The sequence below is a fragment of the Panthera uncia genome, chromosome A2 (genome assembly GCF_023721935.1).
Source record: "Panthera uncia isolate 11264 chromosome A2, Puncia_PCG_1.0, whole genome shotgun sequence".
NCBI lineage: Eukaryota > Metazoa > Chordata > Mammalia > Carnivora > Felidae > Panthera > Panthera uncia.
Genome location: NC_064816.1, coordinates 90,705,958 through 90,720,282, shown reverse-complemented (window position 1 = coordinate 90,720,282; position 14,325 = coordinate 90,705,958). Strand labels below are relative to the sequence as shown.

The window sequence follows — 14,325 nt, the reverse complement described above, 5'->3', positions numbered from 1 at the left end:
CCATTTATAGAAAGTTTGTAACACTATAATGCAAATGCCAGAATACTCATGGTAAACATACTTTTTCACCAAGTGAGCTAATTCAAATTTCTACAAAACAACCAGCTAATATTCAAATAAAAGTTTCTTTGCAAAATTAATCGGATTAACTATTCTATAGCGATCTGTTCTCCTGTCCTTTGTTTCTCTTATGACAAATGACCCTACTGAAGTTTGCTACCAAAATTTCTATTACCTTATTAATTAGTACAGAACTTTTCTTTTTATGAATATCCAGAGAATGTCTCCATGTATGAATCACTCAAGTGTTATTTCTCTAACATCTTCATTTTCACCAGATTTCTCTGTATCATTTTTCTTCCAATTGGTCTTTTTTTCCCAGAGAACCTTGACCCGACGGGATCTTGAGATATCATTCGTCCAGGAGTTTTCAACCTTTCTTTCAGCAGTGAGATGTATTTCACACACAAAATCTTAATGACAGCAGAGACGAGAGTGGAGGGGCTCAAACTGTGCTTCCCTTGAGCTCCCACCTCACTTTCCCCTGAGACACTGAGGAGAATCATGTCTCCTTTGAACACCATGGACAGTCTAAACTTTTCTAATTAAACCCAGATGTATTTTCTGTGTTGACTCTTCCATTTCTCTGACAGGAAACTCTTCCTGTCTTTGGTCTAAAAGCATTTAATGAGCAAATACCGTGTGCCACATATTATACAGGCAGTGTGAGGAACACGCGGAGGGAACACAGACAGGAAGCACTCCTAACTTCACCCACTAGCTAAACAGACCTGAACTGATCTATAGTTTCCCTGGAGGGAGTGATTCCCTCCCCCCGGCCCGGCCTTTCTTATCTTTCACTTCTTTGCTATTCACCCTTACACTGGCTTTCATGTCACTGCACTGATTCTCTCCTGGCTTAGCTCCCTACTTGTCACCCCCCATAAACCATGCATGTCTGTAAGGCTTAAGCAGTGCTCACTGCATTTCCCCCTCCACCTTCTCATTATTCAAGAGCTAGTAGCATTTGGGACCCAACACTGATCCCTTGAGTTTCATCCTTCTCCTGATTCTGTTCTGTATGATGTGTGGACATCCCCACCTGGGGTCCCCTGCTGCCATATGAAGTCCAGTAACTTGAGCTGTCTTTTTCTTCCCCTCCACAGGGACTCCTTTTCAATGTCCCCATCTACACTTTGCTTCCCAAGCTTGAAATTCTGAAGTTATTTTTGACTCCTTTTTCTTCTGTATCATTTATATCCAAGATATATCACAACAGTTTTGTAACGAAATCCTTCTTTTTTTTACTTGTTTCATTATTTTTATTTTTTAAAATATTTTTTAAAATTTACTTATTTAAATTCAAGTTAGTTGACATACAGTGTAGTATTGGTTTAAGGAGTAGAATCTGGTGATTCATCACTTACATAATACCCAGTACTCATACCAACAAGTGCCCTCTTTAATGCCCTTCACCCATTTAGCCCATTCCTCCTCCCCACCCCCTCCAGCAACCCTCAGTTTGTTCTCTGTATTTTAGAGTCTCTTATGGCTTGCCTCCCTGTTTTTATCTTATTTTTCCTTCCCTTCCCCTATGTCCATCTGTTTCTGAAATTCCACAGATGAGTGAAATCATATGATACTTGTCCTTCTGTGACTGACTTATTGTGCTTATTAGCATAATACACTCTAGTTCCATCCACATTGTTGCAAATGGCAAGATTTCATGCTTTTTGATGGCCGAGCAGTATTTCATTGTATATGAATACCACATCTTCTTTATCCAATCATTATTCGATGGACATTTGGGCTCTTTCTGTAATTTGGCTATTGTTGATAGAGCTGCTATAACCATTGGGGTGCATGTACCCCCTTGAATTAGCATTTTTGTATCCTTTGGATAAATACCTAGTAGTGTAATTGTTGAGGTGTAGGGTAGTTCTATTTTTAGTTTTTTGAGGAACCTCCATACTGTTACTAGACATGCCTTTGGAGGCAAGGACACAAAAACAAACTGAGCTATTGGGACCTCATCAAGATAAGAAGCTTCTGCACAGCAAAGGAAATAGTCAACAAAACTAAAAGGCAACCAATGGAATGGGAGAAGATATTTGCAAATGACATATCAGATAAAGGGTTTGTATCTGAAATCTGTGAAGAACTTATCAAACTCAACACCCAAAAACAAATAATCCAATGAAGAAACAGGCAAAAGACATGAATAGACACTTCTCCAAAGAAGACATCCAGATGTCAGACACATGAAAACATACTCAATATCACTTTTCATCAGAAAAATACAAATCCAAATCACAATGAGACACCATCTCACACCTGACAGAGTGGCTAAAATTAACACAGGAAACAACAGATGTTGATGAGGATGCAGAGAAAGAGGAACACTTTTGTGCTATTTGTGGGAATGCAACAATATCCTTCCGATGTGACTTTCTGGAAGCTGTTCAAATGTAGCCCATATGACAGTACTTTCGAGGTGAGCAGGGACTGTGTCTTACCACTGCCCATAGGCACAGTGCCTGGCACAGAATAGGTGCCTAATAATCCTTGCTGAAAGAAGAACTGAATGGGATAATAATATGTGATGCCTAGTGTAGCATAAAAAGTGCAAGCAAATTACTTAGTAACAGGGCAGTGCATTAGTACATTTGGACACATTTATAAGATATTACAGTATAATTAAAAGAGTATTTTCAAGTACATATTAATGGCTTGGAAACTGCACACTATTTAATGTGAAAATAAAGAGAAGTTGGATACAAAACCCATAAATTTATTATTAACCTAATAGGAAAAACCTAGAAAAGAAAATGCTTAATACTGCTTATCTTAATACTGCTTAATACAAAAATGCTTAATACTGCTTATCTTTGGATAATGATTTTTATTTAATTTCATACTGTTTTTTAATTTTTCTAACTGCTTTTGTTTGTATAAACTTAACACTGTGAAAAAGATTGCAGCCATTGATAATGCCTATTGATAAGGCTTGGAAGAAACATGTACAAATTAAAAGAAGCATTTGTTCCAAGGTGGAGGTTTTATAATTTATCTCTTCCACTTTGTTTTTCTAAAATTGACTTTAAAAATTATTACTTAATATTTTCAATATCCTCAGCCCCAACCTATATTGCTTAGTTCTCTACTTCTGTAAGTGTTTATATAGCTTGAGTTTAATCATCATATCATACTGTATTAATTTCCCTAAAATGTCATTTTAACATTATTACTCTGGTTAAAAAAATATATTATCTCCTTATTACTTCATAGATAAAATAGGATAAAAGTCCTCAATCTATCAAAGTTCAGTGTTGAACATCCAATTTCACCTTCCACCATACAGGACAGACTCCTACTGTCCCCACTGCACTTTTATACAATTACCTGATGTCCCCTGTCTCCCTTATTCCACTTCAAATCTTATCCTCTATTCAATGCTTGACAAAAATTTTCTTAGCAATTTTCTCTTTAAACACCCATAGCCCTTATGCATAATCCTGTAATTCCATGCATTTTTTTGTAATTAAGAAAGGTTAGATCTGTAAGACATTATTGAAATCAGTTAGTTCAACTTCTCCCTTTACAGATGCAGAAACAACACTCCAATTAGAAAAGGTGACTTATTCAGGGATGGAAAACAACAATTAGGATTAGCACCCAATATTTAACATTTCGAGTTCAGTATCTTAACTAGTAGTACAGGATCTGCCCCTGTTACTGGGTCTCCCTTCGGCTGACCAGCTGCTGAGCAATAGTTCATGACTATATTCTTAAAAACATGTCTTGCCTGCCCACCTTGATCGTCATCAATTTAACCAGGGCAGACATCATGGTGTACAATTCCTTAACATCTCCATTGTGTCTAGCGCTGCAAAGTGAGTGCTGAAGAAGTATGCCAGAAATGACCTCAAGCAAATCCAATAATGGTGCCAATGATACAATCTGTGATCCCAACAGTCCATCTTAACAGTGTGGCTCCTACATCTCTTCGGATGGGAACAGCCATCAAAAGTTAATGGCCACCAGTTTTCTCTTACTTTCTATATGGCTGTTCTAGCCAGTCCAGAAGTCACAGGGTTATCGTTCTAGCTAAGATCCTGGAAACAGAGCCAGGATGGGGAAACAAGGACTGGAACTGAATCAAAAGACTTCATTTCTACAGTTAGTCCCCTGCCAAACACAGAGGCTTAAGGAAGATTTTGACTCAAAAGCCAGGCTGGTAAATCATTTTTAAAGTTTCAAGTGGCTCTTTTTTACACACACACACACACACACACACACACACACACACGCACTTTTAAATTCTGAATGGCATATATATGAGGAAGAGGAACATTTTAGCAACTGTACCAATCAAATAATGTACAACAGGTTAACAAACAACTGGTGGAAGAAATTTCATTGCAACCCAGAAGACCTAGAAAATGGGGAAAGGTGACCTCCTCAGGGTTATCAACATTCAAAGGCAGGGAGATAAAGCGCAGGTCTCCACAACAAACTCATGCCAGCTTCTGTCATGGCTGCTGTACATTGGGCCACAAGCCACACAAACCCAGAGGCGTCTGTCAAAGGTCCCAGGCAGCTGTGCAAGCATTCCCTGCCATTTGTTCAGCTGCTGTGAAGTGAGTGAGACGCATATTCCCAGGGTTCCACCAAGTGGATTTCTTTTTCAATTCAGAACAATGTGATTAGAATACAAATTTTTTTTATTAGTTCTCATTTTGTCACTCTGAATATAGATTTACCAGGATGAATACATCTACTGCTTATTTTTGCAGCTAATGGAGGTGAATAGAATACATCATGCTGCACTAAAAAGTAGGTAATGCTGAGGAAATGAATATAAATCACTCTTTTCACCTAACAGCAGAGTTACTGCTTAGAGAAGTAGGTGCCCATTCACCTGGCAATTCAAAATGTCTTGAATACAATTTGTCTAACCTCCATCACTTCCCTTCTTTCTTGCATATGAGCATCACAATTTCAAGGAAAATGATTTAATGGTGAAATCTCAGATTGTAGCATAGCCAGCTCACCTAATATATATCAATATAGTTATTATGTTGCAGAAATAAACTCAATGGACTTGTTAAAAATGTGAACTGCTCCTTTCCACTGAAGGAGGGAAAGAGAAAAACAAGAAAAAGAAAACCTTCAGAAGAGAAATATAAGGGCTTTACTGGCTAATCTTTGTTGCCTTTCATATTTGTTATAAAGACTCAGTGTGTGGGAGTTAATTATATTAGTTATCTTGGGTAACAAGCTATTAATTTTGTTCTTCAAAGTTATCAACCACCTTTCTATACACAGTTCACAGGCGAATGAATGGACTTAATCCCTGTATTAAAATACAAAACAAACCAAATAATCCCATGTTTCATGACTTCTCAAAGTTGATTATCTCTTTGGCCATGCTTTACCAGAGGCCAGATATACAACTGCCACTTTAGAAAAGAGTCTCTGGCAATTTATATGAGAAGCCTGTGAACGTGGATTTAATCGCCCTTTAACAGTAATTCTGATTCAGACCAGACATAAAAGATCACCAAAGAAAAGCATTTTTTCCCAGTGATTCAACCATACTGGGTGAGCAAAATTTCTTCTTCCAATGACTGCACAACTCCCAAGAGAGTCTTCTTGTTTCATGGGACATAGAGCTAACTTTTGCAAATTTAAACAATTTGGTAGAGAAACTAAGTATTTAAGATGGTAACATTTACTGTCACAAGAAGTTTATAGATTCTTTTCTTTTTGGTCATATCTGATTCTTCTGAGTAAAACATAGTATTATTTAATTCTAAAGCAGCAATTGTATATAGATAATGATCTTTATCTCCTAATTACCAAAGGGACGTTTCACTTGTTAAAAACATTACATATGTAAAAAAAAAAAACTGGAGTAAATGAAGAAATTATTAGCATCAATAATGATGTTTATCTGCATTTAAAGGGTCTCTGTGCTCTAACAAAAGCAAATCGTTTATAGTACCAATATTCCTAAGGGAAATCTGCAATGATTTATTTCTTTGACTTATTAAAAGCCTAGTCATAGCTCAAAGATCTCTGAATACCCATAAAATTAGGAAATTATTGCCATAAAATTAAAAGAAATAGCAAAATCTGCAAACAGGAAGCAATCCAACAAGATAGTACCTATTAGAAATCACTGCATTATAAAAATAATATATAAAAATGAAAACTTTGACTAAGCTATAGCAATAAACAATGCTCTTATGAAACTCATTTTTTGGTTCTGTTGCTATAGCGTACATCTCATCTATATAACCATTTCCTTTTCTTTCAAATTCATCCTGAAATAATGTATACCTGAAGATATTTCTTTCTATATGATTCTCTTTTGAAGTTAACAAGGTTATATAAGCATTACTCAATAATTATCAGACAGTGAACAGTTAGGTTGAATGTAAAGTTTAGGAAATTAATCTCAGAATATAATTAAGTGGTATTATTGTTATAGTTGAGCTTCAAATAAATTAAAAGGCTAAATATTTGAAGATATGTTTTAGCATAAAAATCTATATGATCAAGCCATAACCCATTAATATTCCCTCTCTTACTATTTTTCTCAATGATAAAAAATAAACAAATTTATTATATTTTTAAGAAAATAGTTCTGGAAAATTCTTTAAAATACTTGAATGAAAACAAAAGCTTAAGTAGAAAATAGGAAAAGAAAACATTTATAAAAACTGTACCTTTATGCAAAGGACCATAAAATATTAATAAATAAATATAATTTATTCTTAGATGGGAAAGTTCCATTTTATACATTTTTGTCCTAATCTACAGTCTCAGTGCAGCCTAGGTCAACTCAGTAAGAGATATTCTTAGGGACAGAGAGAATGAAGTGTTTTGCGACTTTAGATGAAAGGATCAAAGTTTAAGAATAGTCAATACATTTATGAAAATTAAATGTTATTGAATTAAGGACTTTGAATTCTAATAATTATTTTTAACTAAGAGGATCACTATGCACGGATGTATCTGGCAGCACTTTATAATAGTTAAAAACTGTCACCAAGCTACTAATATGGGACTGATTAAGCAAATAATGTCTCATCCACACAATGAAACAGTCCTTTCTCATTAAGAATGATAAATTTCTAGATTCATTTTTCAATGAAAGGTGTTAATTACATATTGTTAAGTGAAAAAAGAAAGTTACAAAAAGTATATAAAATATGATTCAGTTTTTCTTAACACGTAGAAATGGAGGTTACATATAAAAACACTGCATGTAGTTTTCTCTGCTTAGTAGGACAAAAGGTGATTTTTCATCTTTTATACTTTCTGGTATTGGAAATTTTCTGTACAAAGATGCATTATTTTTATAATCATAAGACATTACTTAAACATTCTGTGTGGGAATTTATGGATAAAAAATAATTAAGTAAAACTAAAAGGAAAGTGGATACAGAGAGCCTCTGGGAGAAGAAATCAATATGGCAACACCTAGAAGGTTTCTATATTAGAGACTCTGATATTTGTCCATCTGCTATAATTTACAGGATCACCTGGGATATGGGATACAGCATGGAAGAATCACTTGTGCTTTGATTTCCAAGTTTCCATTGTCCATTGTTTCTATTCATTTTACTGCTGATGTCAAGGTGAACACAGTAGTGATGGAGTCTCAGTTCATATCACTGTACCTTCCTGGGTCCTTATACTTAATATGAAAGCTGCATTTAATGCTGCATTTGCATAACTAAATGAATAAGTACATCTCTTGGTATGGTCCATACTGAAATTTGCCCCAGTGAGTTCATACAGGAGTTTTATTAAAGAAGGGAAAAGTATGATAATGTGATTGACTGCTACAATGCACATAGCTTGCATCCTTCTAGCAGAGACCTTAATTTGCCTAGTTCTGATTCCCTGTTTTAAATAATAGGTTTATATGAATATTAGCTAATGTGGAAGCTCTAATGAATAAAAATATTCAGTATAAAATGATTCAATAAAAATAATAACTTATGGGGTATTAGTTATGTGCCAGGCATAGCTCTAAAAGCATTTTATGTGTATAAATCCATTATTCCCCAAAACAACCTATGAGGTGAGTGCTATTATTAGCCTTCATTTCTCCCAAGGAAAACTAAGGCTCAGATAACTACATCCCTTGCCCAAGATGATAAACCCAGAGCAGGTGATAAACTCAGATCATCTGGCACCAGAACACATTTTATTTTCTCTTTATGCAGATTTTTAAAAATTGAAATGCTTTGCATTTGAGAACAGTTTTAGGTTTATAGGAAAGTTGTGAAAAATGGTAGAGAATTCCTGTATACCCCTCACCAGTCTCCTCTACTATTACAAACCTTAAATTAAATGGTGCATTTGTCACAACTAAATGTATGCTGATGTTTACTAAACTGCACAGTTTACCTGGATTTCACTAGTTTTCCCTACGGTTCTTTCTCTGTTCCAGGATTCCATTCAGGATACCACCTGACAATGAGTTGTCATGTCTCCCTAGCCTCCTCTGGGCTATGACAATTTCTCAGACTTTCTTTGTTTTTGATGACCTTGACAGTGTTGAGGAATACCAGTCAGGAATTTTGTAGAATGTCCCTCAATTTGGGTTTGTGTGATGTGTTTTTCGTGATTAGACTGGGGTTACTGTTTTGAGAGGAAGGCCACAGAGCTGAAGTGGCATTCTCAGCACATTATATCAAAGGTATGTGCTACCAGCATGACTAATCTTTGATGATGCTAGCCTTAAAGATCTGGCTAAGGTAATTTGCCAGTTCTCCATTTTAAAGTCACTCCCCTTTTTCCATGCTCCATTTGACAGAAAAAAAGTTACCAACCAAAGCCCACATTTAAGTGGGTAGGGATGGGATGGAATTAAGCTCCATCTATACAAATTGGGGGGGCATCTATATAAATTGCTGAAGTTCTTCTGCTAGAGCCCTCAATTTTAACCAACTATTCTATGTTGCTGCTGACATCCTATTGTTTCCTACCATTCTGGCATGTTATTCATGTGCAGTAGTTTAAAAACACAACACTTACCTAATTTCCTGCTTTTTCAAAGCAAATATATATTAGAATTAAATGTGACAACTAATAAACTTGTTTAAAATTATTTTCCACTATCACTGTATAATTTGTCATGAAGCGATGAATTAGAAACCATTTTTTCTCAGAAGCACTCTGTAAAGAACTTACCAGAAATATTCGTTCAAGTTGATCCTGAATGTCTTTCATTCCTGGAAAAGCAGCAACTCCTTGGATCATTTCAACAAAGATGCAGCCAACACCCCTAAAGAGAGAAGAAAGCATTGTACAAAAACTCCAACGTATTCTGGAAAATTAAATCTGGGATTAGAACATCTACTCCAGGAGAAACAATGAATAAATAACATTCTTTTTTTAAAAAATATAATTTATTGTCAAGTTGGCTACCATGCAGTGTATACAGTGTACTCTTGGTTTTGGGGGTAGATTCCGTGATTCATCGCCTACATACAACACTCAGCGCTCATCCCAACAAGTGCCCTCCTCAGCGCCCATCACCCATTTTCCCGTCTCCCCTGCCCCCCATCAACCCTCAGTTTGTTCTCTGTATTTAAGAGTCTCTTATGGTTTGCCTCCCTCTCTCTCTGTTTGTAACTATTTCTTCCCCTTCCCTTCCCTCATGGTCTTCTGTTAAGTTTCTCAAGTTCCACATGCAAATGAAAACATATATCTATCTGTCTTTCTCTGACTGACTTATTTCACATTGCTGACAATGGCAGGATTTCATACTTTCTCATTTCAACAAAAGCCAAATTATGGAAAGAGCCTAAATGTCCATCAACTGATGAATGGATAAAGATGTGGTTTATATATACAGTGGAATAACATTCTTTAATGAGTACCAAGGGCTGTGCCACATCCATCTAAATCCTACATGTTTCCTTTCCCTCCATGTCTAATGCCCTGAAAGGTCTCAAATCTCTAAACAGATGCAACTACCCTGGGCTCAGACAATCATGGCATCCAGTAAAATATAATGCTTGGTGGCTCCACCTTATTTACAGGAAACCATCAAGAAACTCCTTAGCCTAATATAGAAAGCTGCCAGTCTTTTTCGAATATCCTTTTCCAACCCCATTTCATGAATTCATAATATACTGTCCTCTCTAGCTGTCCAAGGGTTCTCAAACCTCTTTTTGCATCAAAATTATCTGGGGGGAACTTTTAAAAACTGCAAATGATCGAAACACAAGCGGCAGAGATCCTGTTTCAATCAGTCTAGGTTGGATCCCAGGTGTTGACTCAGGCTGCTTGGGTGATTCAGGGCAGCTACCGTGAGTTTCCCTGAGCTGGACTGATCTGCCCATGGGCCAAGCATAAACCTATACAGCTTGACCCAAATTGCTTCACTACCCACAACTCCTTCCTTCATTTATTTGTTCTTAACATATAAATCTAATTCAGTGTAACTCTAATGAAGACACCAGGGTTTGGTCACAAAGCTTACAATTAAAGCTGTCATAAAATGCAATGTGTTCAAACTCTCATACAGGAATAATTACCAGGTAAGAAAATATATGAAACATCCACCCATGTTCATATATCCTTTAATTCTTTTCAACTCAAAATTTCCAGATTTATGCTGCAGATGTGTGATTTCTCCACCACAAATCAAAATAAGATTTTAAGCAGAATTGAAGATTCTTTGTAACTATGATTATGGAGGGACAACTTTTTTTTAAGTTTATTTATTTCAAGAGAGTGTGTGAGAACATGGGTTAGGGAGGGTAGAGAGGGAGAGAGAGAGAGAGAGAGAGAGAGAGAGAGAGAGAGAGAGAGAATCCCAAGCAAGCTCCATCCATGCCGTTAGCGCAGAACCCGGTACAGGGTTCCATCTCATGAACTGTGAGATCATGACCTGAGTCAAAATCAAGAGTTGGATGCTTAACTGACTGAGCCACCCAGGTGCTCCTGGAGGGACAACTTTTTAAGGTTGAAGGTCAAATAATTTGGGAGTTCTTAATTTGAAAAAGAATACAACATTATGAATAAAAAAAAAGTAAGTACAAAAGCAAACTCCAAATGATAAAATAAATCAAAAGAAATCACAAATTTTTAAAAGCTAACAAATATGACAAACAATGTCAAATTCAGAAAAGTAACATATTTATGAGCTGACATGTGTCTCTAATAAATTTCTTTCTCCAATTCTAGCTTCATAATCTTTGATTACGTCTTTTAGGGCTATTCGATAATATCATTTTCTATAAAGGGTGACCAAACCCTTGTGTCTTTAACTTATTTCAGATCCCCTAGAAGTTATGGACAAGGGACCTACTTCTCTATAATGGCTGCAGTTATCAAGTTGTATACAAATAATGTACTAAAGTAAAGAATTAATACATTTGCAGAAATCTCTTCTCTATTATAGCACATGATTTCTATCTGAATTAAACACTGACAGTAAATAGAGTTAAAATGACTTAAAACAAATGTTTTTTTATATATCATAAAAGTAATTCCATTTAAATAGTAAAGAATTAATTATAAAATCAGTGTTCTACAGAGATTGGGTTTAACACAAGTTGTTTTCACTTAAGATTTGAGACACAACATCCATATTGAGAATCGTTTTATTAGCATGTTAAAATGCAATGACATTCTTATAAATATCGGGGCTTCAACATCTGGTTAGGTCTCAGATTTCAATTTAGTGGTTTTCCAAATGTTTATGCCAATAATTCTTTCCTAAGACTATTGACCTACATTTCTACTGTCTTCTTATTCACATTTACATAAAGTATCTTGGTTCTTAAATAGCTACCAGCACTTTCCTTTTTTTTTTTTTTTTTAAACATTCAGAATATACTCTCTATTCACTACTATTTGGCTTTAGTCTTTCCCAGCATAAGCTGCAACTCTGAGCATGTGGACCATCAACAGGAGCCACAGCTGCGCCCGCTGTGTACCCCGCTAAGCTGGCTGGTGAGGTAACCATTATACACACTTACAGAAATGCCTTTATCACTACTTGTGTTGGTCCATAGCATCTCCATAATATGATACTTAGAACAATTAAGAGATAAATCTAGCTGCAATTTTACTTAGGTGGAATATGATGATATAGCATTTCCATAGGCTCTTATCTGCTTAGCCGGTGGAGGGACATGGACTATCACTTCTAATGGATGTTTCTGACGACATCACTTGCCAAAGATGTGTGAGAGCATACTAATAAGCCTGAGAGAATTATACTTAAAGGATTTATAAAAGGAGATAGAATGCACCAGAAAATTAAAAAGCAGAAGTGTCAAACATATCAACATATTAGAGCATAGCAAAATACTTAATTATTGGAGCTGTCTTATTGCCAAACAGCAATAGAAGCCCTTCAGTATAATATGAAGGGATTATTGCCTGATTTACCTCCCCCAACCCCTTGCTACCCTCCATTACCCTACATGCTCTCTCCTGATGGAGTAAGTTGACTGCCATGAGGTTTACTGAGAAAGAATTCAACCACTTAAGTTCTATACTTATGACATATAATCTTATTTCAGGAAATGCCTCCTTTAGCTTGTTGCTTTTTTCAACAATTTGAATAATTATGTAATTATCATCCACACAGTCTAAATTTTTCAAGAATAAGAACTGGTCACAAAGCTTACAATTAAAGCTGTCATAAAATGCAGTGTGTTCAAACTCTCATACAGGATTAGTTACCAGGTAAGGTAATATATGAAACACCCACCCATGCTCATATATCCTTTAATTCTTTTCAACTCAAAATTTCCAAATTTAATTTATGCTGCAGATGTGTGATTTCTTCACCACAAATCAAAATAAGATTTCAAGCAGAATTGAACATTCTTTGTAATTATGACTAGGAGGGACATTTTTTTTTTTTTTTTTTGAGAGAGACTGACAGCATGGGTCGGGGAGGGGCAGACGGAGAGAGGGAGGAGAGAATCCTAAGCAGGCTCCACACTGTTAGCGCAGAGCCGGATGCAGGGCTCGATCTCACGAACTGTGAGATCATGACCTGAGCTAAAATCAAGAGTTGGATGCTTACCCGACTGAGCCACCCAGGTGCTCCTGGAGGGAAAACTTTTTAAGGTTGAAGGTCAAACAATTTGGGAGTTCTTAATTTGAAAAAGAATACAATATTATGAATAAAAAATTAAGTACAAAAGTGAACTCTGAATGAGAAAATAAATCAAAAGAAATCACAAATATTTAAAAGCTAACAAATATGACAAATAATGTTAAATTCAGAAAAACGTAACATATTAAATGACACACCTCCCTAATAAATTTCTTTCCAATTCTGGCTGCATAATCTTTGATTACTTCTTCTAGGATAATTCGATAACATCATTTTGTATAAAGAGAATACGGAGATAACTTAGTCTTTCCTCTACCATAATGATGACTTTCTTTTCTGACAGTATAGAAAAGTTTTCTTTTTTTTTCAGCTTAACTTCTAATTGGCAGAGTCACGTAAACTTTTAGGACTGTTGTCAATTTGGGGAAAACTATCAAGTTCCCTTCAAGTATGTCTATATACTATAAACACAAAAATTCTACAACATTCTACATAATTCCCATGATAAATATCAAAGGAGCACAGGAGGATATGCTCAGCCCAATGTGGAGAGCGAGGAAGAACTTGCACTCCTGAAGTCTTATTAGACTAGAAGAGGGGACCCTGGTGGGTTAGGGCTGATGGCACAGTAGTGGGAATGGGGCATTCCAGCAGAGAAAACAGGACCCGATACATGAGGAATCTTCAGGGAGCCAAATGCTGTTCTGATGGCTATGCTTGAAAATGGAAGAGAAAGTTAAAAGAGAGCAGAATTCCATACACTAGGCTAAGAACTCTGTCTACTATTCTTAGGCTAGGACTCAACTTTTTTCTGCATCCTAGGATTCATGATGGATGAAGGTCACCAACTGGATATATAGGTAAAAACCCAGATTACAGGCAGATTAGGAGATAAAACAGTCTTGAGGACAGAAGCAACTACAACCATTGGTTGTAAAGCCACCTCGTTCTTTTCCACTCATGGCAGCCAATGAATGAGACTAGTGGTGGTATAAGCCCTCTCCCTACTGGGCAGTGAGGGGTCACATACAATAATGAAGAGGCGCCCACAAACTACAGACCACAAGCCAAATGGTGCTCAGTGCCTGTTTTTATAACAGCCTATAAGCTAAGAATGGCTTCTGCATTTTTAAGTGGTTGAAAAAAAATCAAAAGAAGAATATTTGGTGATATATGAACATTACACAAAATTCAAATTTCAGTGTTCAGAAATAAGG

General features: G+C 36.0%; 1 protein-coding gene across 5 annotated transcripts in view; it reads right to left on the bottom strand.

Annotated features, from left to right (window-relative positions):
* CDK14 (cyclin dependent kinase 14) overlaps nt 1–14,325 on the bottom strand; it is a 626,953-nt gene that overhangs the window by 217,759 nt on the left and 394,869 nt on the right. For all 5 annotated transcript variants that reach the window (XM_049641422.1, XM_049641423.1, XM_049641421.1 and 2 more), the window contains one exon: nt 9,214–9,307. In XM_049641422.1, the coding sequence (XP_049497379.1) occupies nt 9,214–9,307 (94 nt within the window). The remainder of the gene's footprint in view (nt 1–9,213; nt 9,308–14,325) is intronic.